The sequence below is a fragment of the Dipodomys merriami genome, unplaced genomic scaffold (genome assembly GCF_024711535.1).
Source record: "Dipodomys merriami isolate MVZ:Mamm:240054 unplaced genomic scaffold, mDipMer1.0.p SCAF_42, whole genome shotgun sequence".
Taxonomy (NCBI): domain Eukaryota; kingdom Metazoa; phylum Chordata; class Mammalia; order Rodentia; family Heteromyidae; genus Dipodomys; species Dipodomys merriami.
Window position 1 is genome coordinate 10,879,565 of NW_027205826.1, and position 24,909 is coordinate 10,904,473.

The 24,909-nt window shown below is 50.8% G+C and overlaps 1 protein-coding gene across 1 annotated transcript in view; it reads left to right on the forward strand.

Moving 5' to 3' along the window:
- The window catches only part of Cuedc1 (CUE domain containing 1), a 96,461-nt gene extending 81,303 nt beyond the window's left edge, over window positions 1-15,158 (forward strand). Inside the window, exons 4-11 of the mRNA XM_069993225.1 lie at window positions 3,893-4,019; window positions 4,892-5,069; window positions 5,894-5,977; window positions 7,776-7,847; window positions 8,644-8,737; window positions 9,434-9,492; window positions 10,497-10,566; window positions 13,490-15,158. Coding sequence (XP_069849326.1) covers window positions 3,893-4,019; window positions 4,892-5,069; window positions 5,894-5,977; window positions 7,776-7,847; window positions 8,644-8,737; window positions 9,434-9,492; window positions 10,497-10,564 — 682 coding nt within the window. The 3' untranslated portion in view covers window positions 10,565-10,566; window positions 13,490-15,158. The remainder of the gene's footprint in view (window positions 1-3,892; window positions 4,020-4,891; window positions 5,070-5,893; window positions 5,978-7,775; window positions 7,848-8,643; window positions 8,738-9,433; window positions 9,493-10,496; window positions 10,567-13,489) is intronic.
- The last annotated feature ends 9,751 nt before the right edge of the window (window positions 15,159-24,909 follow it).

Here is a 24,909-nt window from a genome sequence, read left to right on the forward strand (position 1 = left end):
AAGCACCCAGTTGAAATGGGATTCCTAATTTGCATTTTAGCACTGTTCTGAGGACTGGATATGATTTGGCATTTGAAACACTTAGTGCAGTACCAGGAACAGAGCAGACCTATAATCAGTGGTTATAATTAGTGGTTTATTGCTCTTCCTGCCCCCAGCTGCACTAGTTGGCTGGCCTTCAGCTTCAGCTCTGACCCTGAATATGGAGACCAGTGGCAAGGCTTCCTCAGAGTCCAGCATTCACCAGAGGGAGAGCCTTGCCACTTGGTCAGGGGAGCCATGTCCCTGCAAGGCTAGGTCTCCCCCTGGGTCAGCTCCAGGGTCTTACTCAGCCTGTGCATAGAGACATTCACTTCCAGCCTTTATTGAGTCCCCTGCAACACACAGATGCTCAGCCCTGTATGCGATGCAGAGATGAGCTACACTGTCTGGTTCTCTTGTCCATGGAGATCAGAACGAGGGGAGCCAAAGACACAGAGGCAGAGAAGGTGACTGACTATCCAAGCTGTGACTTGAAACCACACATGTTAGCATGAGCCTGAGGTGTTCCAGGCAAAGGACTGGCAACAAGAAAGAGGAAACTTCCTGGGGAGCTTCTGGAAGTATGAAACAGCTCAATGAGTCTGGAGTGGCTGGAGATTATTGGGGTCACTTGGCCTCCCAGGAGCTTCCATCTTACCCCATAGCTACAGAAACTGCTGAAGGGGCTGTGTGAGCTGAAAAGTGGCATGGTCATGTAGTTTTAGGAATCTGGGCCTTGGATCGTGGTCAGATTTGAAGGGGAACATGTCTGGTCCCCTTTCTGTCATCTGGTCACTGGAATGTGTGTCAGAGCCTGGCACGGGGCTGAGTTTTAGAGGTAGGAGCGTGCCACGGGAGCGGGCCTGGCATGCCAGGATCTCTGTGGCCAGGTTTCCCCTGGATGATCCATCTGCAGGCCTGGGACAAGGCCTGGCTCATGTGGATCTCACTCAGTCCTAACTGTCTCTGAAATGTTTCCCAGTCAGGTCTGACATTCTCTCTGCACACTTCCAAAGGTGCTTGTAGCTCTGTCATTTGGAGCCCTAAAAGTTTTTTTGGGGGTGGAGGGGGAATCCTCCCCTGCCTCAGCCTCCTTCATTCCCCCACCCTGACATTCCTCCATCTGTCTGAGTCTCTGAAGTTGAGAGGACCCCTCGGCAATAGGCCATAGGCCGCCTGCTGTTTTTCCATTGAAATTACAGCCTTGGAAGTTTTTGTTGTTGGGTGTGTGTGTGTGTGTGTGTGTGTGTGTGTGTGTGTGTGTGTGTGTGTGTGTGTGTGTGTGTGTGTGTGTGTGTGTGTGTGTGTGTGTGTGTGTGTGTGTGTGTGTGTGTGTGTGTGTGTGTTTCTCCTGCCTCTCAGCTCATTTCTTGTGTGTGTGTGTGTGTGTGTGTGTGTGTGTGTGTGTGTGTGTGTGTGTGTGTGTGTGTGTGTGTGTTTCTCCTGCCTCTCAGCTCATTTCTGACATTCCTTTCTGACCACAGTGGAGTTGCCTGGGCTGCCTGGGCTTGGTTGCCCCACACCCCTTCCTGCTCCAGCAGCTGTGGGTGACCTCATCTCTGCCACGGCCAGGCCTGGAGGGGGCTGGGCCTCCTGTCTTTCCTCCAAGGACCAGAGCTCAGTAGCTAGCAGGGGAGACTCCGGTAGACCACAGGGGCTCTTCTAATCTTATCCCACCCATCTGGGCCTCTCAGTAACAAAGTGACTTCGAGAGGGTCCAGGTACAACCTAACCCTGCGCTTCCTCTCTGTAAGATGTTGTGGGTTGGCACTGTGTCCCAGATGACTACCCTGAGGCCTAAGGAAGGGTAATGACCCTGGAGAGGATTTCTGCTCCCTGTGGCTGGAAGGTGATCTTCTGGGCCCTGAGAAATGCCAGACACCCTCCCCTCAACCCCCCCTTCCAGCACCCACCCCCCAGGCCTTGGCAGGAAAAGAAGCCTCCTCAGGGGCAGAGGTGGCTCAGGATTGGGAGTCCTCAGCTGCCTTCTTGTCTGTATTGTAGCCAGAGGGTGGCCCGAGCTTGAGGGGTTCCCTTGGCTCCAGGCCCTAAGCAGCAAGCACTTAGCAGCTGGTTATCCGTCTGCTGCTACCCCACCCTCCCCTCTCCTCCACCCAGCTAACCAACCCAAAATAGAAAAAGGAAGTTATTTCCACATTGGGAGGCAGCTGGGGAAAAGCTTCTCTCCAGCCAGGGGGCGGGCGGGATTCCTGGAGCTGGGGAGGCCAAATCAAAGCCAGGCTTTGCCTGAGAGAGCAGCCCCCACTGCCCCCAGCCCGGCTGCCTTCTCAGTGTGTCATTTCCCTGATTCAGCAGGACGCGTGGCCTGCGGTTGCCACGCTGCAGGCTGCCGAGTTACTGTGGGGGAGATTCTGGCCTGGCTCCAGCTGCCCTTAGGCCTGGGCCAGGGCAGGAGCCTGGGGGGTCAGGGCAGCTGCAGGCTGGCCTCACCACCACCCCCTCCCCCGGCCCTACTTTGAGGATGAGCCTCTGTCCTGGCCCAGGTCCTTGTCATTCACCTTGCCTGGGAAGAGTGGGTCCTGAGCACCACTCAAAAAAAAGAAAAAAGAGCTGGGGCTGGGAATGTGGCTTAGTGGTAGAGTGCTTGACTTGCATTCATGAAGCCCTGGGTTCGATTCCTTAGTACCACATACATAGAAAAAGCTGGAAGTGGCGCTGTGGCTCAAGTGGTAGAGTGCTAGCCTTGAGCAAAAGAAGCTCAGGGACAGTGCCCTCAGGCCCAGAGTTCAAGCCCCAGGACTGGTTAAAAAAAAAAAAAAAAGGGCTGTGAAGGTGGCTCAGTGGTAGAGTGCCTTGCATGCATGAGGCCCTGGGTTCCATTCCTCAGCACCACATAAGCAGAAAAAGCCAGAAGTGGCGCCGTGGCTCAAGTGGTAGAGTGCCAGCCTTGAGCTGAAGAGCTGAGGGACAGCGCCCCAGCCCAGAGTTCAGCCCCCACAACTGGCAAAAAAAAAAAAGCTTTCCAGCTGGGCATAAGTGACTCAGGCCTGTAATCCTAGCTATTCAGGAAGCTAAGATCTGAGATTCGTGGTTCAAAGCCAGCAGGGACAGGAAAGTTTGTGAGACTCTTAGCTATAATTAACCACCAAAAAGGCAGAAATGGAGCTGTGACTCAAGTGGTAGAGCACCAGCCTTGATTAAAAGAGCTAATGAAGAGTGTCCAGGCCCTGAGTTCAAGTTTCAGTACTGTTGTGTGCAAGTGCACATGCAGCACATGTGCACACACATACACATTACACACACACACACACACACACACACACACACACACACACACACACACACACACGAGGTGGATAATCAGCCAATAAGTGCAAAGAGAAGGCTGTGCAAGATGCAGCTTAGGAGGGCCCCCTCCTTCTTGGCAGGGAAGCAACAAGTTCTAGAGGAGGAAACTGAGTCCCAGAGATAAATAGGGTCTTTCTAAGCCCACTTGTTGGTTATGGTTAAGGCAGAATGAGAGCTCAGATCTGCTCTGTTCTCTAGAGGTCCTGTTTTCTTCCCTTCCCAATAAACCACCAGACATCAGGCTGGGGTTTCTGTGTTTATTCCTTGGACCATACCTGTTACTCAGCCACAAGCTTGATGTGTGCTAGGGGCTAGAGACATAAGCACAGAAGGATATGACCCATGCCATCTGCATAGGACATTCATGAGCCCCTGTGTGTAAATCCAGGACATCAACATCAGTACTGTGAGATCTAGAGACCTGGGAGAACAATGACTGTCAGCCCAAAGCCAAGGCTTATTAAAAAGAGCCTGTGATGATGAGAGAGAGGGCTGTGAGCTGGTGTCATGGGCCTCCAGGCCTGTCCTTGAGATGACTTCCCCTTATCACCCCCTTCCCCAGGATTGATGTTCTGAGCTCAGGACCCCCTGCAAGCCAGAGGCGCTACCGGAACTGGAACCCACCGCTACTGGGCAAGCTCCCTGATGACTTCCTGCGTATTCTGCCCCAGCAGCTGGACAGCATGCAGGTAACTGCTCCCCACCCTCCAGGCCTACCTGCCTGTCCAGCATCTCTCTTTGCCCACACGATTGGTTTGATTCAGTTTTGCTTCCTGATTTTTAAGCTCTGGTTGAGCTATTTCTGTTGCTCTGGGTGTGTAGGAAAGGGGCATTGAACCAAAAGCCTCACTTCCTGTCTGGGCCTGGTGGCTTCCTGTTTGATTCAGGGAAAGTGATGGCTGGAGACGGGCTGAGGCCATCACCTTGGGCTGGAGGGAGCGGGTATGGGGTAGCCAAGAGCAGAGAGCCAGGGCACTTCTTTTCTCTTCCTTGGGAAAGGGACAGGGGCAGCCTCTCTCCAGATGCTGGCATGTCCCAAGATGGTCCTGTGAAGTATCTGTGTCTCATGTGAGGTTGCTGATTCAGGGAAAGATAGGAGTTTGAGCACTTTGCAAGGCTCTTCAGAACTGTTGAGGATATATATGAAAAAATGAGGTAATCTGAGGTCAAGAGGAAAAATAGATGTTAAGCCCTTGCTGCTGCAGAGAAGATTCTGACCTGTTAGGGATTTGGGCTGACAAGTGTATCCCATTGGGGGGGGGTGTGCACCTCAGGGTGGGGCTGGAGGAATCTGGGGAAGGTTATGTGTTTGCGCACACGTGCATAGATATTAGTACCCAGTGTGCCATCAAGAGTAGGCATTCAGCTAGGTGCTGGTGGTTCATGCCTATAATCCCAGCTACTCAGGAAGCTGAGATCCAAGGATTGCAGTTCAAAGCCAGACTCTTGATCTCCAATTAACCAGCAAAAAGTGAAGGGACAACACCTAGGCCTTGAGTTCAAGTCCCAGGACAGTCAACAAATGAGTAGGCATTGGGCAGCATGCTTACTTCCTCTTCAGGGTAACCCTGTGAGTGGAGAGGGAAGCATACCTCCTGTCCCCGCGCCGATGGCTAGCGACCAGGACAGCCGCTGGAAGCAGTACTTGGAGGACGAGAGGATTGCGCTTTTCCTGCAGAACGAGGAGTTCATGAAGGAACTACAGCGCAACCGGGACTTCCTCCTTGCACTGGAGAGAGGTGGGTACCAAGTGGGCCCTGTGGCTGCTGCCCCATAGCTGAAGAAGGAAGTGATGTAAGACTTAGCCTTAGAGCTCAGGTTGTGTTGGAGACCAAGGTGCCAGGTCCTTTCTGTCCTGATGAAAGTATGGTTCACACCGTACTTTCTATCAGAGGACACCAAAATACTGTCAACAGGGTAAGAAACACCTTGGGACTCAGAGAGGGAGAGAGAGGATGAGAGAGGATGGTGTACCCACTGAGACCTTCCCTTTACCCCTATACGACTGCTCTGTGTTCAGCACTGGTCTTTGCCCAGGGCTACAGGGATAAGAGCACAGCTTCAGCCATAGGACAGAAAGAATGGTAACTGCCAGAGTGGAAGGCAGGATGGGATGCCCTGCTTTCCGGCCTAGCTGTCTTTCCTCTTCAGGAGGAAGGGTGTTTAGGGTAGGGTATGGAGAAAGGGTGTGGAGGTTACCTTGTGCAAGTCAGAGAGATTGAGACTATTGTGTGTTTGTCAGGGAGGAACAAGCTGTTCTGCGAGGGTCCTGCACTAGAGGGCGGGGACGTTCAGGTTGGTCCCACACTGCAACAGAGGTGTTGGTCTTTCTAGGGTTGCCGACCTCCACAGTCTCTCTGGGAGCTTCTGTCTGCCATTTGAACATTCCAGAATATTAGAACCAGACAGTCGTTTTCATTATCACTGGTTCTTCAAGAGCTGGTAGTGTCTTGTGTGCAATTGTGTGAGATTCTAGGGGTTCAGGCTTCTGGCAATCTGCAGCATACTTCCTGGGAGCCCTGGAGCTTACTTCTCTGACAGAAGGAACATATTCCTTTTCCAGATCGCTTGAAGTATGAGTCCCAGAAATCCAAATCTAGCAGTGTGGCTGTTGGAAATGACTTTGGCTTTCCCTCTTCGGTCCAAGGTAACTTTGCTTTCCCACCAGAGAACCCTGGAGAAAGTGAGGAACTCGCACCCCAGCTTTACTTTGCACACATGGTGTTAGGGGTAGAGTGAATAAACAGATGGTGCGTAGGGGCCTGAGATGGTACAGCAGGCTGGAAGGGGACATTTCCTATGGAGTAAGCTATCTGGGGTTCTTGCTAATGCCACAGCTGGGGGTTAACACAGGCTGGCTGAACTACACCTCTGCGGGGAGTAGGGAGGGAAAGATGGTGGGGGAGGCTGCATCGAACCATATAATGTCACTTGGAAGCAAATGGGGACTTGCGATCCTTGATCTGTATGCTGAAAGAGCTCGCAGTCTTATATGAAGATAGGGAAAAGCAAACCAGCAAAGCCAGCGAGATACGTGTTAACTGAGCAAATACATAGACAGGAGGAGGGTAGGATTAATCTGGAAAGGGTTCAATTGTTTATCTCTTAAGTAACTGGGGAATATCTGCCATGGACCAAGCCCTGCCCTAGATGTTGAAGCAAAAGGAATTGGAGCATTGAGTCCAAGAGAGCCAGCCAGGTCCTTTGTCTCGGAAGTCTTAATGGCTGAGATGGGCCAAGGGCTAGGCAGGAGTACTAGTGGGATTCATGGACCAGAAGGTTGAGCTGGGGCTGGACTCTGCCACCTGTGTGGGCCAAATGGCTCTTAGTCACTGTACTCACTCCACCCATCTCCTCAGAGAGACTCAGCAGCTTTGTCTGGAACCACCCCTCCCTCAGGCAGTGGAGTGGGGCATGGAGGGGCAGAAGGATGGAGAGCCCACTGATCCCAGCTTGGACAGAGCAAATCCCACACAACTGATTTGTAAGCAAGAGGCTGGGAGCTTAGTCTTTACCAGATGTGCATCTGGGAGTTTCCACAGAGCCTCTTGTCCTTGATCCCGAATTAACCAGAGACACCAGGGCTGCTGAGATGGATCAGAATGACTCAAAGGGGACTTAGCAGGCAAGGTGACTTGGGATTAGCCAAGGTGCCGGGTGGGAACTGGTGGCTTTAGAAGGGCAGTAAGAAATGCAAGCAGTTCTGTGCTGAGGGAGTCCAGAGGCTGGGCCTGACTCTTGCCATAGCCTTCTTGCCATAGCCCCATTCTCATTCCTTCTCATTCTCTGGGCAGGACAGAGGGTAGCCCTGAAAGGATGAAGGGGATCTCCTGTCTGCCTTGTTCCTGCTTTGACTCATGCATATCAGGATGCAGGGACAGCTGTGCTAGCGAATTGGCTAACCTGCTGTGGGTGCGGAGGGAGGCAGGTTTGTGGTGTCTGGTGACTTCCATCATGTAAATACCCAGGCCACCACTCATTTCAAACTGTTCAGATGACTTCACAGAAAGTAGAATTGGCCAGAGAAGTGGCTGGTTGGTATTCCCTGCCAGCCAGCTCTCCACTCTTAAGACAGTCAGCATTTTCACAGAGGAGAACAACATAGCTTGCAAGGGGGAAAAAAAGTATTTCTAGAACCCCTCCATCGGGGAAAGAGGCCTGCACTCTTTTTGTGTGTCTTTTCGCCCTGGCTGGCTTCGAACTACCATCCTCAGATCTCGGCTTCTTGAGTAGCTAGGATTACAGGTGTGAGCCACCAACACCTGTCAGAAGCCTTATCCTCTTGCTCAAATGGAAAGACAGGCTGAGAACAGCCACCATGGAGCGCAGGAATTCCCCCCTCTCCCCCTGCCCCACCTCATCAAGGTAGCTGCTTGCCCTTCCCTTCATCGCAGTACCTGAGACCCAAAGGGCTCCATCCCTCAGCAGGTACCTCCTCTTTCCAGGAACCGGTGATCCCAACCCTGCTGTGTCTGAAGATGCCTTATTCAGGGACAAGTTGAAACATATGGGAAAATGTGAGTCCAACTTACGTTCCCTCCTCTTCCCAGGGCTCATTAGGCAGGCCCTGTGGCCTCGCGGGAGGAAAGGAGTCTCTCCCCCACCCCGAATTTTTAATGCCCCTGACTCTTGGCAAATGGGAATGACATTTTAATCACAGGCTGGCTCCCTCAGCCTTCCTGCCTCACTTTTCTGTAGACACAAATTGAGTTTAAATCCTCTTGAGCCAGCTGTCTGCAGAGAAATAATGTGTGGGCATCCTTTTGTCTTGACATCCGTGTGCACATTGTCTGTGGCTTGAGGGCTTGGCAGGAGTCTGGGGAGGGGACCTACAGTCCTGCCCATCTTGAAAGCCCCCTCCCTGTCCCTTGCATCACCCCCAGCCCTACAGCCAGTGTGAATAAGGCTGCTACCCTTTGAGGCTCCATTTCTGGGAAACTGGCGGATTAGTCATGGAAATCCCAGGAACAGCTCTGCCAGGGGAGGGGCAGGAAGAGGTTTGGTGGAAAGCAATGCAAGACGTGTGGCTGGCTGTCGCCACCGGTGAAGGAATACCCGGATCTTGGGCTGCTGACAAACCCTGGACCTGGCTTGTGGTGGCCTGTGCTGCCCCTGCAGGCCGACCTGGAATCGCAGCCTTGTTCCCCGAGGTTGGGAGGTGGTGCCCCTTGTCTGTGATTGCTGTCACCTCTCTTGCCTCAGCTCCTACCCCAGGGGCCTGGAGCTGCCCCGGTCTCTGTCAGACCTGGAGGGAGGCCATCTGGTGCTCTGGCTGCCAAGAGAATGAAAGGCTCACAGGTCTCTCTGCTCCAGCCACCCGGAGGAAGCTGTTTGAATTGGCCCGGGCCTTCTCCGAGAAGACCAAAATGAGGAAGTCAAAGAGGAGACACTTGCCAAAGCATCCATTGTATCCTTCCTTCTGCCTGGCACCGGGTGGGGTGGTGGTTGCCCCCGCTGGACCCATGAAGACTATGCCTTCAGCAAGAGGAAACCAGCACTGATGCCTCCACTCTGTTCTCTGGGCCTAGTCTTCCAGCCTGCCCCCTCCCAGAGCACTTGGGTTCAGGTGTGGGGAGCAGACAATGAAATTGTCCTTTCTATAGGTTTTTTTTTCTTTTTTCTTCTTTGGGTTTTGGATAAACTGCATCTTGGGAGAAAAATTGGTCCTTCCATTGCACTCAGCAAACCTTTCCCTATTTCCTTTCCTGGAAATGGTCCATGTGTTGGTCTTCTGCAAACTCTTCTCCAGAGACCCACCTTTCCACTCCCAGTTCCTTGCGAATGATACCTTTCCATATGGATGTATAAACTACCCATGCCTGTCCAGCAGTGCCCAGTGTTAAAAGCTGAATGGGCAAAGGGGAGTAGGGAGATTTTATTACTAGTTGTGGGAGGAAAGTGAGGAGGTCAGGGCCTGGGTGTGCAGCTGCTTCTGAGAAAGGAGCCTGGTGAGGACAGTGTTGGGGTGCTGGGGAATAGGAGATATGGAAGAAACCTTGTGACCTTGGGGGGTTGGGAACAGCTGTAGGGCAGGCAGTGGCATAGAATGGACACAGTGCTTGTCCATTCATCTCTGGGACAGTTTTCCTGAACGACCTGGCAGGCTGGGGGCTGCTGCGTCAACGGCCAACCTCTTGGATGACGTTGAGGGCCATGCTTGTGGTGAGGAGGGGGGGGGCGGCTTTTGAGCTCCAACTTGCTTGTGATGGGTGGCCCTTCCCCTCCCCTCAAAAAGAGGAGGCACAACCATGGGGGTACATCAAGGGCTGGGCTAAGAAACATAGACTCCCCTCTGCTTGGGCATAGTACATCTGCCTTCCTGCAGTTCCTAAAAGAGGGCCCAGCCCTGCTTCCACTCAGATCTCTACCTGTAGCACTGAGTGCCAGGCACCATTCCTGGGCAGCATTCCTTGGGGGGTACAATGGGCAGACAAGTGGGTCTCCCACAGGGAACCACGAGCTAGGCAGCTTCAGTATGAGGATCCAGGGGATTTCAGCTTTCACCTGCTGCCTTCCAAAGGCCATTGGGGCCAGAAGACTCTGCTTCAGACCATGCCACTCACAGCTGAACCCTGATCTGCATGCTGAAGCTCCCTTGAAAGGTCAGGGGACAGCCGGGTGCTGGTAGCTCACGCCTGTAATCCTAGCTACTCAGGAGGCTGAGATCTGAGCATCACAGTTCAAAGTCAGCCCTGGCAGGAAAGTCCATGAGACTCTTATCGCCAATAAACCACTAGAAAACCGGAAGTGGTGCTGTGGCTCAAGCAGTAGAGCGTTTACCTTGAGCTGAAGAGCGCAAGGACAGAGCCCAAGTCCAGAGTTCAAGCCCCGCGACCCACAGAAGAAAAAAAAAAAAAGGCCAGGAGATGTCCAGAAACAAGGGCTCAAGGTCTTGGAAGCCCAACATCTCTATCCCATATAATAAGTGAGAGACGAGGCCCAAGCACGAAGGAAGAACCTGAGCAAGGCCTCAGAGATCAATGGTAGGAGTCAGGCCAGCATTAGGTGCTGTTGCTTCTCTTCCCAGACTCATGATCACTGCCTGGGAACCAGCATGTACCCCAAAGGGGCAGAGTAAGTTGGGGCAGCTCTCTGGCTCCAGTTGAGACGTGTTTGAGCCAGGCACTGCAGAATGGGGAATGAGGTCACCCCTGGTTGCCTTTCAGATGAAGACTTCCGAGGAAGGCGGCAAGAGATGTCCAAGGTAGAGGAGGCCCTACGGGAAGGACAGTAGAGGTAAGACCTGCACTACAACTGCACGGGACTGGCTCTCTCTTTGCCCTTCCAGGGGTCCGGTAGTGTTGGCTCTGGATAGTGATGATCCTGACTCTCTTTCTTTATAGTTGTGGTAGGGAACATAGGCTTCTGCATGGCATTTATTTTATTTATTTGGTTATTTATTCATTTGACAAAAAGAATCACATCTGCCTGTGACACAGACTGGAAAGAGGAAAACAAACTTGAATAGTTTAGAGTGCCATTGAGAAAACAGTCCAGGACACACACACACACACACACACACACACGCACGCACGCACGCACGCACGCACAGCACAGCACACAAAATGCATACTGAGAGGACAATTTAAGAAAAATTAAGGTGGCCATGCACACATAGAACAGTGTCCAGTCCCCTACTTAGATTGGGTCATCTGGCATCGTCCACAGCAGACTTGGAAAGGGGCCCTCCCAAAGCAGCTACTTCTGGCTGAATCTTCAAGACTGGCTTACCTGTCCTCCTGTCTCTTGTGCACTCTCAGGAACGGGACCTGGTGGGGGAATAGGGAGAATTGACACTTCCTCCAGGACCCAGGCACCCCTATCCCTCTTCCAGCCCCTTTTTTCTCATCCAGAATCCAGATACCCTGCCCTACCTGCAGCTATTCTCCTGGTCCCAGTAGTCAGCATCTACCAGGCTTTCTTGAGCTGTGGTATGGCAAGTGTGTTCTTGTTTCAGACTTTTTTGATTTTTTTTTTCTTTCCTGGTCCTGGGGCTTTCAGGGCCTGGGTACTGTCCCTGAGCTTGCATGCTTGCCTTTCTTCCTTTCTTCCTTTCTTCCTTCCTTCCTTCCTTCCTTTCTTTCTTTCTTTCTTTCTTTCTTTCTTTCTTTCTTTCTTTCTTTCTTTCTTTCTTTCTTCCTTCCTTTCCTTTCCTTCCTTCCTTCCTTCCTTCCTTCCTTCCTTCCTCCCTCCCTCCCTCTCTCTCTTTCTTTCTTTCTTTGCTTTTGCTCAAGGCTAGTGCTCTACCAGTTGAGCCACAGCACCACTTCTGGCATGGTAGTTAATTTGGAGATAAGAGTCTCAGGGACTTCCCTTCCCATGCTGGCTTTGAACCACAATCCTCAGAGCTCAGCTTTGTGAATAGCTAGGATTACAGGTGTGAGCTACTCCAGCTTCTGTTTCAGACTTTGTGGAAATCCTTGGTCTCATCAGAACAGTCATGGTGCAGACAAGATATATCAGGGCACAGAGGGCCTAGCAGTAAATATACTCTTCACATGAGCATCTAGCTTCCCTTCTAGCTCATTACTCCATCCCTCCCCAGGCACTTCTAGCACTCTCCCATTCTTCCTAGATTTCTCACCCACAGAACTGTACCCCTGCTTCTTTCTTCTCTGGGATGCCCAGAGAAAGCCTCACTCCCATGTGATGCTGCTACTATTTCCTTCCCCTCTTCCTTCCCACTGGTACCCTGGGAAAAATGTTCTCCCCAAGCCACCCCATCTCAGAACCTTGTCCATCATTCCTTTCTTTCCAGGGTCTTCCAGCTCTATCCTTCACAGCTCTTCAAGTTTACTTCCTCCTCTCCTCCACTGTAAAAACCAGGATTCTTTATTGTTGCCTTTCGCACCCACTAAGAGAGTGGCATCCTCGTCCATTCTCAGCAAGCTGGCAGCATCTAGGAGGGGACTGACCCAAGGAGGTCATCTGCCAGCTCCAGGACTGCATCCTGTCCTGTTTTCTGGAACTCTCTTCCACATTCAGTGTCCCTGGTTCTTTCCTGAAAGCCTTCCCCTGATTCCTATGACCTCAGGAGCCCTTTCCTTCCTTCTTTCCTTCCTTCTTCCCTGGCTTCTGTTGGTCCTTCCACCCTTAGTCCTTGGCCCTCTTCTAGCTTCTTCCTGCCCACTCTCTGGTAACACTACTACCCTCTGTCATAGCATCACAATTCTTCTGAGCAGTTGGCTCCAAACTCCAGGACCCCAGTGCAGTTACTCCTCCAGATGGGCTCTGTATCCCCACCTGCCTTCATGATTGTCTTTTCAGTCCTGAATGTCAGCTCAGTGAAGCCAGTCTCTCCTCCCCAATTCCTCTTTCTGTTCCTCTTCCCTATTCCTTCACCATTACCCCAACAGATTCATCATCACTTGGCAGCGGGGTCCCTTCCCTATCTCTGTTTATCCCATTGCCCAAACACTACTTTGGTCTTACTTCACCTCCCCCTGCCCTTTTTTTATTTGCCAGGCTTGAACTCAGGGCATAGGCACTGTCCCTTAGCGTTTTTTGATCAAGGCTGATGCTCTGCCACTTGGGCTACAACTCTACTTCCAGCTTCTGTGTGTGTGTGTGTGTGTGTGTGTGTGTGTGTGTGTGTGTGTGTGTGTGTGTGTGTGTGTGTGTGTGTGTGTGTGTGTGTGTGTGTGTGTGTGTGTGTATGCGCGCGCGCACAGTTTAATTAGAGACAGGAGTCTCATGGACTTACTCTGGCTTTGCACCTTGATTTTCAGATCTCTGTTTCCTGAGTAGATAGGATTGCAGGCATGAGTCTTTGGTTCCCAGATGACTGCATCTTTTGAGCAAAGTCCTACGAATTCCTCAATCTGACGTCTAGTCCCACCAAATCCTGGCTCCAGTTTACTTCTCTGTCCTTCTGTTCTTCTGTCCCTGATGTGGCTCATCTGAGTTACCAGCCTATCACAAAATGCCCCACCTTGGGAGCCCTTTCTATGAAGCCTCCTACCCTTCCCATCTCTCCCTCCCCCTATCTCCTGTCAGTTCCTGCAGGTTTCTAGGGCAACAAGGAGTTCCTACACTGATTTAGAGCTGGGAAAAGGAGGGGACTGTTTGGTAGCTTCTGCCTTGAACTGTCTCTCTAGGAACCAGTGATCAAGGAAGACCAAGAATCCCTTTCTAAACACTTGTCCCTTCTTCCTCCTAGGTGTCAGCAGCTCTGCCTCGCCAGAGATGTTCTGACCCCGTGAGGGCTGCCAGACAGCAACACCGGCACCCAGCTGAAGGGCCCAGCTGCAGCCGGACAGATGGTGCTTGCATACGAAGACCCAGGGCTCTCCGGCCACAGTCCAGCTCAGCCACTGCCATTTACTGCGGGACTCAGAACTTCAGAGTTGCCATCCTGAGATTGGAAGAGGGACCTGGGGCCCCAAAGGCAGCAGCCAGTGACCAGCCCCCTTTTATAGCCAGGCTTTTCTGTGGGCAATGAACAGAAATAAAGGAACCACCCCTTCCCTGCTTTAAAGGAAAAACAAAACAAAAATCCCAGGAAGCGACAAAGATTGAAGTTTGGGAAAAGCAAAGGATGACACTACCAGAGGCTCTTGGGCCTGAAGGAGGAGCTCCTGTCCCCCTTCCTCACCTCTCCTGGCAGGCCACAGGCTGCCTGATCTACCCCATTCCCAGATTCCTTGAGGTACTCCTCCTCCTTTTCTTCCCAAGCTCTCCTACATCCCAGCCTTTCCCCTGGCAGCAGACCCTCCCCACAACCCCTGCTCTGCTAGGGACAGCCCTGAGCATCACAAGGCAGAATCTGCTGCCTGTCCTGTCTGGCTCATTGAGCTACTTGTTAGGGGCTGGCACAGCCTGGCAACCTCCGCTTCACCAAGCAAGGATGAGGAGGATCGCCCCCTCCCTCCCTTCTCCCCTGCCCTGGAGCCCAAGGACTCTTGTAAGGTCTTTAGTTTGGCCAAAGTCCAAAAGCCAGCTCTGGATTCACACACACTACAGTGGGGGCTCTTAGGAGCTGGGGTAGCTGGACTAGTCCGACTGTGTCCTAAGGGGGTGTGACAGCGGGAGACTCAGGGGTGACTCCGTACAGAAGGTGGGGGGCGGGGACAGGACCTAGGTGAAGAAGTGGCCAGCCTGGCTGGGAGAATCCAGGCGGCGGCGATCTGAAAAGGAAAACTTGATTCCATGAACTCTTAAACGAAGTCAACCGGCACCAACCACTGCCAAGGGGGCGGGGGCGGGGCGCATGGCCCCGGGGCCCGGACCTGGGAACGAGCTGGCCTGTTCCCGCCCAGCCGTCTGACCGGGCAGCACGAGGCTCCCGCTGCGGTGGGACTGGGGGTTGGGGGAGGGGATCGGAAGTTTGGAGAGGGGCCTGAGAGAATGCGATTCTCCCACCCCTGCTCGGATTCGGGGGTGGGGTTGGGGGACCGAGCTGCCCCTCCGAACCCCCCTCCCCCCGCAATCCCTAGCTGGGCAGGGCGGCGCGGCCGGAGTGACCAAGTTTGGAAGCGCGCAGTTCGGCGGCGCGTGCAGCGGGATCCGGAGCGCAGCCGCCCGCCAAGAGGAGGTGTCTGCCCTCCTGGATCGCTCGCCAAGGAGCTCTTCCCTCCCGACCCGCCTTCCCCCGCCCCCCAGGCCGCTAGCCGAAGCTCCAGGCGGGGGAGTCTGGGCCCCGGGCAGTGGTCAGAGCGCGCGCGCCCTGGCGCGCGGGAGAAGCCGCAGCTCCAAGTCCGTGCGTGTGTGTGTGTGTGCGTGCGTGTGCTTTGTTATCCTCCCCCCACCCCCGTCCCGTGTGTGGTTTGTGGTTTTTTCCTTGGAGCGGTTTCATAGGAATTCCTGTAATAAAGACGTGGTGTTCTCTTGGTGCTCTGATGTGGCCAGAGCGGCGTGGGCTGGACTCTTCCCTTATTCTCCCCACTCTCTGTCGGACACAGACGGGGTTTGGCCTCCCGGGATGGGTCACCCAGCATCACCCCCATTCACACACGGGGCAGGGTCCAGGGGCTCTGGTACTGCCCCCCTGGTGACTCCTGCACCCCCACCCCCAAGCCTGGCCCACCTGCTGGCTTTATCCAGTGTTCTGCCTGTCTATGCCCAGGAAAAGTAACCTGCTTTCTGGTAGGAAAAAACAACCACCACCCGAAACCAGCCCGTTGGGAAAGCTCCAGACCAACACCTCCCTAAATAAACAAAGCTTCTGGATTCATGGGGGTGGCAGCGGGCATGTGTAAACTCAGATTTCAAAGGGAACATAGCGATCTTCCTTCCAGTTCACGCATCTCTGGTTTGCCCTGCTCCCCAGTCTGGACTACTCTCCCCTACCCGCCTCAGGTCACACACAGTGAAGGAAACCGGCTGTTGAAAGAGGAAGCGGATGCCATCTTCAGACAGGGCAATTCTCAAGGTTAAAACGTGTTCCTTGTTTTGAGCCAGAGGCCTGGCTTCCAACTATGCATCTTGTTCCTGGGCTCTGAGTTATCCAGCCTTGGACCCACTCTTCCCCTGGATGCTATGTTCCTATGTTCTAGAACAGCCTGTTCCTCCGGGTCCAGCCTTGCTCCCAGCAGGTGGGTTTGCTAGAGCAACAAGGCATTGTTATGCACGGGTTGGGCTAAACAAGCCAAGATTCTTCAACAACTCTGGCTCTGAAAGTTCCTCACTGATGGGTATGGACTAATGTCTGCAACCCAGCAGCACCTGCACACTTGCTAGAAATGCCAATTCTTACCTTGACTGTAGACCTAATATGTCAGAAAGGGGGGCGGGGGAGGCGCAGCCCAGCAATCTGTGATTCCCATGCATACTAAAATTTGGGAACCATAGTTCTAAACCAATCCTTAGTACTGGTTGCATCCGTGTGTGTGTGTGTGTATGTGTGTGTGTGTGTGCGCGCGCCAGTTCTGTGTGTGTGTGTGTGTGTGTGTGTGTGTGTGTGTGTGTGTGTGTGTGAGCCAGTTCTGGGGCTTGGACTCAGGCCCTGGGCACTGTCCTGAACTTTTTGCTCAAGGCTACTGCTCTACCACCTGAGACACTTCGTTTTTTTGCTAGTTGATTGGAGATTTAAAAAAAAAAAAGTCTCACAGATTTGTCCACCCTAGCTGGCTTCAAACCGCAAAGCCTCAGACCTCAACCTCCCGAGTAGCTAGAATTACAGGCATGAGCCACCCAGCACAAAATCTTTTAGTTAATTAAAAAAACAAAAACAAACCAATCTGGGCTGGGATATGGCTTAGTGGTAGAGTGCTTGCTGCACATGAAGCTCTGGGTTTGATTCCTCAGTACCACATAAACAGAAAAAGTCGGAAGTGGTGCTGTGGCTCAAGTGGTAGAGGGCTAGCCTTGAGCACAAAAAGCCCAGGGACCGTGCTCAGGCCCTAAGTTCAAGCCCCAGGACTGGCAAAATAATAATAATAATAAAAATCCCAATGCTTCCTGCCCTGAACAGTTAAATCAAGTCTGAGATCTAGCATCCCAGACCATATTAGCCCAATCTACCTTGCCCAATAGCTTCTTTATGGATGATAAAATGACAGTTGAGAGTTTAAGTAATTTATCCAAGATTGCAGAGCTAGCACTAACTACATTAAACCAGAAAAGGAGGTCCAGATTGACCCCAAACCCACACCCTTGATTCGTCTATTCCCCTCCTGACCTTACTGTGCTCTACGTACCCACACCATTGGCATCACCAAGGGGCCTGTCTGCAGTGTTTATTATTGGGCCCCACCCCACATCCACTCAACTGGCAACTGGGGTGCATTAAAATAAGCCCTTCAGTGTGTTTGGGAACCACAATTCCATACACTAAGTCCTGCCAGTGCCCCGTGGCTCTTCAAAGGCTTTGGTGTTTCTCATTTGTCCCCACCTTGCAACGAAAGAGATCATAGGGTCTATAAAGTACTGTACCCAGAACTGACATGGTTATTACCATATTGAAATCTAAACTCTCCCTTTTTTTTTTTTTTGGACGGTAGTGGGGCCTGAACTCTGGGCCTGGGCGCTACCCTTCAGCTCTTCAGCTCAAGGCTAGCATTCTACCACTTGAGCCACAGTGCCACTTCCAGCTTTTTCTGCTTATGTGGCGCTGAGGAATGGAACCCAGGGCCTCATGCATGCAAGGCAAGCACTCTACCACTGAGCCACCTTCCCAGCCCCATTCTCCCTCTTTTCTTTTGAGGTTTCTATTTTAGGATAGGTGTTGGAGAAAAAGAGGAGAATTTGGTGTGAAGACCAAAGGAGGCAGGCAAGGTTCAAGATGCTGACCATCATAGCCACTCCTATCTTTGGATTTCTTTTTACATGAATTATTGCACCTAATCCAGCTCCTCCCCCCCCCCAACAATGATATGAAATCAGTATTGCTCTCATTTCACCCCCAGAAAACTGAGGCCTGGAGATGCTGAGCTCTTTAACAGTAAGTGAAAATACGTAGATCTGAATTCCAAAGATGATGCTAATTATTTGTTGGGAGTCAATAGGGGACAGTTAATAAGACCCAGGATCCCTGCATTGATGCCATTTGTAGAATACAGAAAGAGTACACCTGCTCTAAACATCTCAGTGACCTGTGATTTAGTAGTGTGCTGGAAGTCTCCCGCTGGTATTCTCCATCTGGTTTTAGAAACAATCCCAACATGAACTCCTTCTGCTCATTATCACAACATAGATTAATTTGCTGGATTTGCAGGCTGGGCCAGCTGGGAGAATTGCTGGAGATTTCTGGAGATGGAAGTTATTAATGAGGTTGTATAAATCTGCCACCTGGTGGTCATCATGCAGAAGTGGCAGTCACTGACCACAGGGAGAGATCATTATTTTGACCTCAAGCCAGACAGAATGAAATTTGTTCCATATGTATATATATAACACACTAGATGAGGGGGTGCTGGGGGTGGGGTGCTGATTGGAACATATTGTAAACATGTGTCCAAATGTAACCATGAAATCCCCTTCTGTATAACTAATATATGCTAATAATAATAAAATATAATAAAATAAGTAGATAGGCAGGAGTAGGGATGGAATGCAGGGCCTAGACAAGGGCTTTACTGAGCTACATCCGGGTCCTAAGAGTCACTCTTCTTTCTCATGTCAAGAGGATTTTTGCAGCCAGGCACTGATGGCTCACGCCTGTAATCCTAGTTACTCAAGGAGGCTGAGATCTGAGGATCATGGTTCAAAGCCAGCCTGGGCAGGAAAGTCCATGAGACTCTTATCTCCAATAAACCACTAGAAAACCGGAAGTAGCACTGAGGCTCAAGCAGTAGAGCACTTGCCTTGAGCTGAAGAGTGCAGGGACAGTGCCCAAGCCCAGAGTTCAAGCCCCTTGACTGACAACAACAACAAAAACTTGGGTGACTTGGTTATCCCATTTACAGACTAGCAGACTGGCTGTCATCAACCAGAAGCTTGTTAGTGATGAAGAGTTTAGGCCTCACCCCAGATATCGAGTCAGAAGGTGTATGTCTCAAGCTCTCCAGGAGGCAAGTCCTGTTCATACAAGTGGGGTTGTGTGGACCTCGGAAGAAGAGAAGGTCTCACACTAGCCCTGAAATGTCTGCCTCAGAGGGGCCTCATCCTTGTGTGGTGTTCCATGGCCTTAGGTTCCAGTAGCAAAAGGCCAGACTGCTGTTCCCAGGCTCAATAACTCCCATTCCTTGGCTATGGAAAAAAATCCAAAGGGATTCAGACTTTCCTGGCCATGTATAGGCACAATAGTAGCTACTCAAGGAGGCTGAGACACAATAGTAGCTACTCAAGGAGGCTGAGATTTGAGGATCATGGTTCAAAGCCAGCCAGGGCAAGAAAGTCCATAAGACTCCTATCTCCAATAAACCACCAGAAAACAGAAAGTGGCACTGTGGCTCAAGTGGTACAGTGCTTGCTCTGAGCTGAATTGCTCAGAGACAGCGCCCAGACCCAGAGTTCAAGCCTCATGACTGACAAAAACAAAAACAAAAACTGAAGTGGAACTGTGGCTCCAGTGATTGAGCACTAGCCTTAAGCAAAGGAAGGTTAGGAACAGTACCTAGGCCCTGAGTTCAAGCCCCAATGCACGAAGTGCTAATCTCTCTTGAACTGGTCTCCTTAGGGGAAGAAAAGGAAAGAGCAGGCAGCATGTGAAATTGTCTTGTCAATTTTAGATAGGGTTCAGCTGTAGGACATTACTGTTCTAAGTGTGAAGTCAGACATTGTCATCACATATTTATTGAGCAGTTACTGTAACAGGCTTCGTTTTAAGTATTTTGCAGTTAGCAAATCACTGACCTCTCATCACAAGCCTTTCTTCTTATCCTTTGTTTTCTTTGATAGGTTCTCCCTGTATAGCCCAGTCTGCCCTTAAACTACAGATCCTCTTGCTTTTGCCTCCTGAATGCTGAGCTTATCCCCATTTTACAGATAACTAGGTTGAGGCCAGAAGATTATAAAAAGCAGTCTATCACTGGGCTCTGGTGGTAGCTTATGCCTATAATCGCATCTACTCAGGAGGCTGAGATCTGAGGATTGTGGTTCGAAGCTAGCCCAGGCAGGAAAGTCTATGAGACTCTTATCTCCAATTAGCCATTAGAAAACCAGAAGTGGAACTGTGGCTCAAAGTGATACAGAGCTAGCCTTGAGTTAAAAAAAAAAAAAAAAAAAAAGCCCAGGGACAGTGCCCAGGCTCTAAGCTCTGAGTTCAAGGCCCACAACCCACAAACACACACACAAAAGCAATCTATCCATCAGCGATGCACAGAGAACAGCCGGAAACGGACATAACCAGGCTGCCCAGTGGGGGATAGTCCCATCCCATCCAAGCACAGCATCTTTCCTATTAGTAATTTTGGGAAGGCCTGCAAGGAAAGCTAGGTCAGAGAGAGGGCCAGATGTGGGTAGCAGAGCGGGGATCGCTGCATCCTCATTTGTCCTAACTTGACTCTCTCCATCTATCTATTCACTGGAAAGCTCTCTGAGAACCAGTAGTGAGCCAAGCACCAGGCTGGGTGTGGGCTGGCAGAAAAGAGAGGCAGGCCCAGTCCCTGTCCTGAAAGAGGCCCCAACAGACACCAACACGTGAACAGAACGGAGCTGTGTGGGAAAGAGAAGCTTCAGGAGGGAGAGTGGAGATCAGGGAACTCCCCCCGCCTGGCTGGGTGCAAGGGTAGGTGTCCCAAGACAATGTTCAGCTAGAAGAGGGAGTGATGCCCAACAGCCTGGAGAAAAGAAAAGGCACTTCTGTCTCCTCCTTCAGTGTCTCCTTCCCTACCTTCCATCCTCCTTATCTTAAGAGTCAGTGGGTTTCTAATTTTTGTTGTTGTTTTGGGTCTTGCTGGGTAGCCAAACCTGTGAAAGCCTATAATTCCTTTTTTTTTTTTTTTTAATGGGGGGTAGGGAAGTCCTGAAGTTTGAACTCAGGGCCTGGGCACTGTTCCTGAACTTCTTTTGCTCTCTACCACTCGAGCCACAGCATCACTTCCAGCTTTTGATATTTATGTGGTACTGAAGGCTTCATGCATGCTAGGCAAGCACTTTACCACTAAGCCACCTTCCCAGCCCTTGACAGTTCTTATACTGTGTATTGACTATGTACAATTGCTTTCTGTCTTTTAAAACCACTAAAACTGTTCCTGGCCCTGAATCTTTGCCACACACGATTAGCAGCATTCACGATTTCATCAATATGCTTCCATTTTTCACTTACCAACGTGGTTCCCCTATTGGGAATGCTCTTTTATTTTGTTTTGTTTGTTTTGTCTGACAAACCTTATGTACTTCTTAAATTGGAGCATTATTGACAAAGATGTGGACAGGATACAAGGAAGCTGCATGAAATAGGCGGCCTCCACCCCCTAGAAGGGACACAAGCTCATGAGCTGAACCTAGTGAGAGAGAAAGAGACAGAGAGACAGAGCTGTGTAAAGAGCTGGCCAGCTGGCCTCAGGACTGTGACTTTATATTCCTGGCTTGTGCAGGAAGGGAGTCAGGATAAAGACACCGTGCTCCTCCCCCCCCCCCCCCCCAAGGCCTGCCACTGAGTACTAACTGGATTCCAGCTGGAAGTAGAGAGCCAGGGGCTGAGGACACAGTCTGCAGAAGTCAGGGTCCTGTGGTACACATCACGGTGGAGAACGGCAGAGGACCAATAAGAGCTACTCAGCATGCGCACTTACAAACCAATGTTATAGTCTCAACTATGCCTCTTCAACTTCTGTATCTTAAAGTCCTGACCCTCAGTGCCTCAAAATTGAGTTGAAATGAGCTCAGAAGGGTGGAGCCTAGCTAGCCTAATAAGATTGTTGTTTTCTCAAAGGATTAGGTCACAAATCTTTACTCATAAAGACAAGACCCTATGAAGACACGGGGAGGGGAGTTATCTATCTCAGAAGCCACCAGCCTTACAACAGTGGACATCAACCTCCAGAATTGTGGGAAAATAAAGTTCTGTTGTTGTTGTTGTTTTTTTTTTACCACCTACTGTGTGATACTGTATTACACAGCCCCCAACAAATGCAAGGATTCCAACAAGCTATGCAGTGCATTACTTTTGCCTCTCCATCTCCCTGACTGAATGGTTGCTGTCTATAGGACTCAGCATTGAGTCAGGTTAAGTGCTCCAGTGCTTCTGGAAAGAGCAGATCTGTTCTGAAGAAAATAAAACAATAAAGCAACCGATGAACTATCATCAAAGGGCCATACTCGCAGGTGGCCATCCATGGCTCAGGATGGCAACAGTGATGCTGGCACAGTTATCACTGGCATCTGCCAGCACTCACTAGGTGCCCGCCCCCTTCAGCTTTGAGAGGCTGAAGTCCCACCCCAGGATGCCTCAAATGTCCCTTCTTTCTGTTCCCAGTAGCACCACAACCTTCCCCTTTTTCATGATTACGGTGTGTGAACTTCTGTTGTAGGTTCACAATGTTTCTGATCAATCATACTCCCACGGTCCTAAAGTCTCTTCACATTATCTACCAGCATTCTGGCTGTCAACAGCAATGGCATTACTGTGATTCTGGACAGGGAAATTTCAAAGGCTCAGAAAGAGAAAGGGACCACTTCAAGGTGATATGGAAAAAAGTCTTGTCTTGAAATGTCTCCCCCATGGAGGTATTAGGTCTCTGGCTTTCCTCCCTGAGCTTTCTTTTTTTTGGGGGGGGGGGAGGTAGGGAAATCTTGGGGCTTGAACTCAGGGCCTGGGCCTTTGTTTGCTCAAAGCTAGCTCTCTACCAGTTGAGCCACAGCTCCACTTCTGGCATTTTGTGGTTTGTTGGTTATAAGAGTCTCATAGACTTTTCTTGCCTGAGCTGGCTTTGAACTTGGGTCCTCAGATCTTAGCCTTCTGAGTAGCTAGGATTACAGGTGTGAGTCATCAGCACTTGGCTGGTTCAGGAAGCAGGCCCTGGTGGGAGAGAAGAGGGTATGTGTGTATAAGATGGCAGATAGCTCTGGCTTAGACAGAATTAGAAAGTTATTGAGGTGTGGTTAGGCTATATTTAGCTAGGAATGTGTTTGCTCTCCCCAGAGAAGTCTTGTAGACCTCCCTGGGACTAGAAGCCGAGAGTCTCCAACAGCTGGCCCAGGGGCCTGTGCTGTGTGCACTCTCCCGTCTCATTCCAGAGGGCCCTGAGGCAGCAGTGAAGTCCAGCTTTCACTTCTGCCTTGGCTCAAACGTCACCATACTCCCTGCCTCTGGGAACACTTTTCTCCCTGAGCCCTCCAGTCCCTAGCACTAGGTAGGTTAGGTAGTCCTATGGGGTTCTGGCAGCAGCCCAGGTTGGGCTGGATCCTGGCTCTATTAGTTGCCTGTCAGAGGAGATACTTAACCTCCTGAGGCTTTACCTTCTTTTGTGTAATGAGGATAGCTGCTACCCAGGAGGCTGTGGCTTCAGAAAGTTAACACAATGGTGCTTGACACTCCCTTTAGAGTGGGAGGACTTGGGGATGACTGCAGGCTCTTTTCTGCTCTGTTGACAAAGACAACAGAATCCGTAGAGACCTGTATGTGATTCAAAACATTCATTGTATTATGAAGTTCACTTATGAGTACGAACTCTTTTATTTTTTATTTTTTTGTCAGTTGTGGATCTTGAACTCTGGGCCTGGGTGCTATCCCTGAGCTCTTCAGCTCAAGGCTAGCACTCTTCTACTTGAGTCACAGAGCTTTTTCCGGCTTTTGTGGTGCTCAGGAATCGAACCCAGGGCCTTATGCATTCAAGGCAAGCACTCTACCACTGAGCCACCTTTCCAGCCCCTGAATGTGAACTCTTTTATTTTTTATTTTTTTGGGTCCGGTCGTGGGGCCTGAACTCTGGGCCTGGGCGCTGTCCCTCAGCTCTTCAGCTCAAGGCTAATGCTCTATCACTTGAGCCACAGCGCCACTTCCAGCTTTTTTATTTTTTCTGCTTATGTGGTGCTGAGGAATTGAACCCAAGGCCTCATGCATGCAAGGCAAGCGCTCTACCACTGAGCCACCTTCCCAGCCCTGAATATGAACTCTTTACCTGGCAAATGACTGAGATATAAAGAACGGAAGAAAGATACTCTCCGTTCTCTCTACCAGGAACCCAGGACCTAGGGTTTGATAGGCAGGTGCTCTACCCCTTGAGCCAGGCCTAGTCCTAGTTTATTTTATTTTATTTTATTTATTTTTTTTTTTTTTGTCGGTCGTGGGGCTTGAACTCTGGGCCTGGGCGTTGTCCCTCAGCTCTTCAGCTCAAGGCGAGCACTCTACCACTTGAGCTACAGCGCCACTTCCGGTTTTCTGGTGGTTTATTGGAGATAGGAGTCTCACGGTCTCTCCTGCCCGGGCTGGCTTTGAACCGCAATCCTCAGATCTCAGCCTCCTGAGTAGCTAGGATTACAGGCGTGAGCCACCAGCGCCCGGCTTCCTAGTTTATTTTAATAGCTACACAGAATTCCATAGAAGGCATGAGCCACATTTCCAGCCACTTTCCATTTGATAATTTTCTCTCCCTCGTACAACACAACAGTGGCAGGATGATGATTCATGAACAAATACCATGATGAAATTATTCTTTATGTGTCTGTGTGTGTCCCTGTCCTGGGGCTTGAATGCAAGGCCTGGGTGCTGTTCCTGAACTTTTTTTGCTCCAGAATAGCATGCTACCACTTGAGCCACAGCTCCACTTCTTGTTTTTACTAGTTTATTGGAGATAAAGGGACTCATGGACTTTCCTGCCCAGGCTGGCTTCAAACTGTGACCCTCAGATCTCAGCGTCCTGATTAGCTAGGATTACAGGCATGAGACACAGGAACCTAGCTGTTTTGATTTTTATGGGTTGCTTCCCCTGGAGTGTGGTCATTCATGTTCAACCCTGGCCCTTTATTTATTTATTTTTTTACAGTTTATCACTAAGAGCTTAATTCCCCCAGACCAAGTTTCCTTATCTAATCTGCTTGCTCAAGACACTCGTTTTCAAGCTTAGCTGCGGCAGGTTGGTTCTGCTTGCTTCCAGGGGCGGGAACACCAGTTGCAAACAACATCTTTATGAGTGTGGATGCAGATGGCTCTCTGGGGACAAGGGACTTAGGTGGTGAGTGCTACAAAGACAGGTGGAGGAATCAGGCCTGGGGATGAGCAAGACCTGGTTAAGTGATGTCCCTTCCTGGACCTCA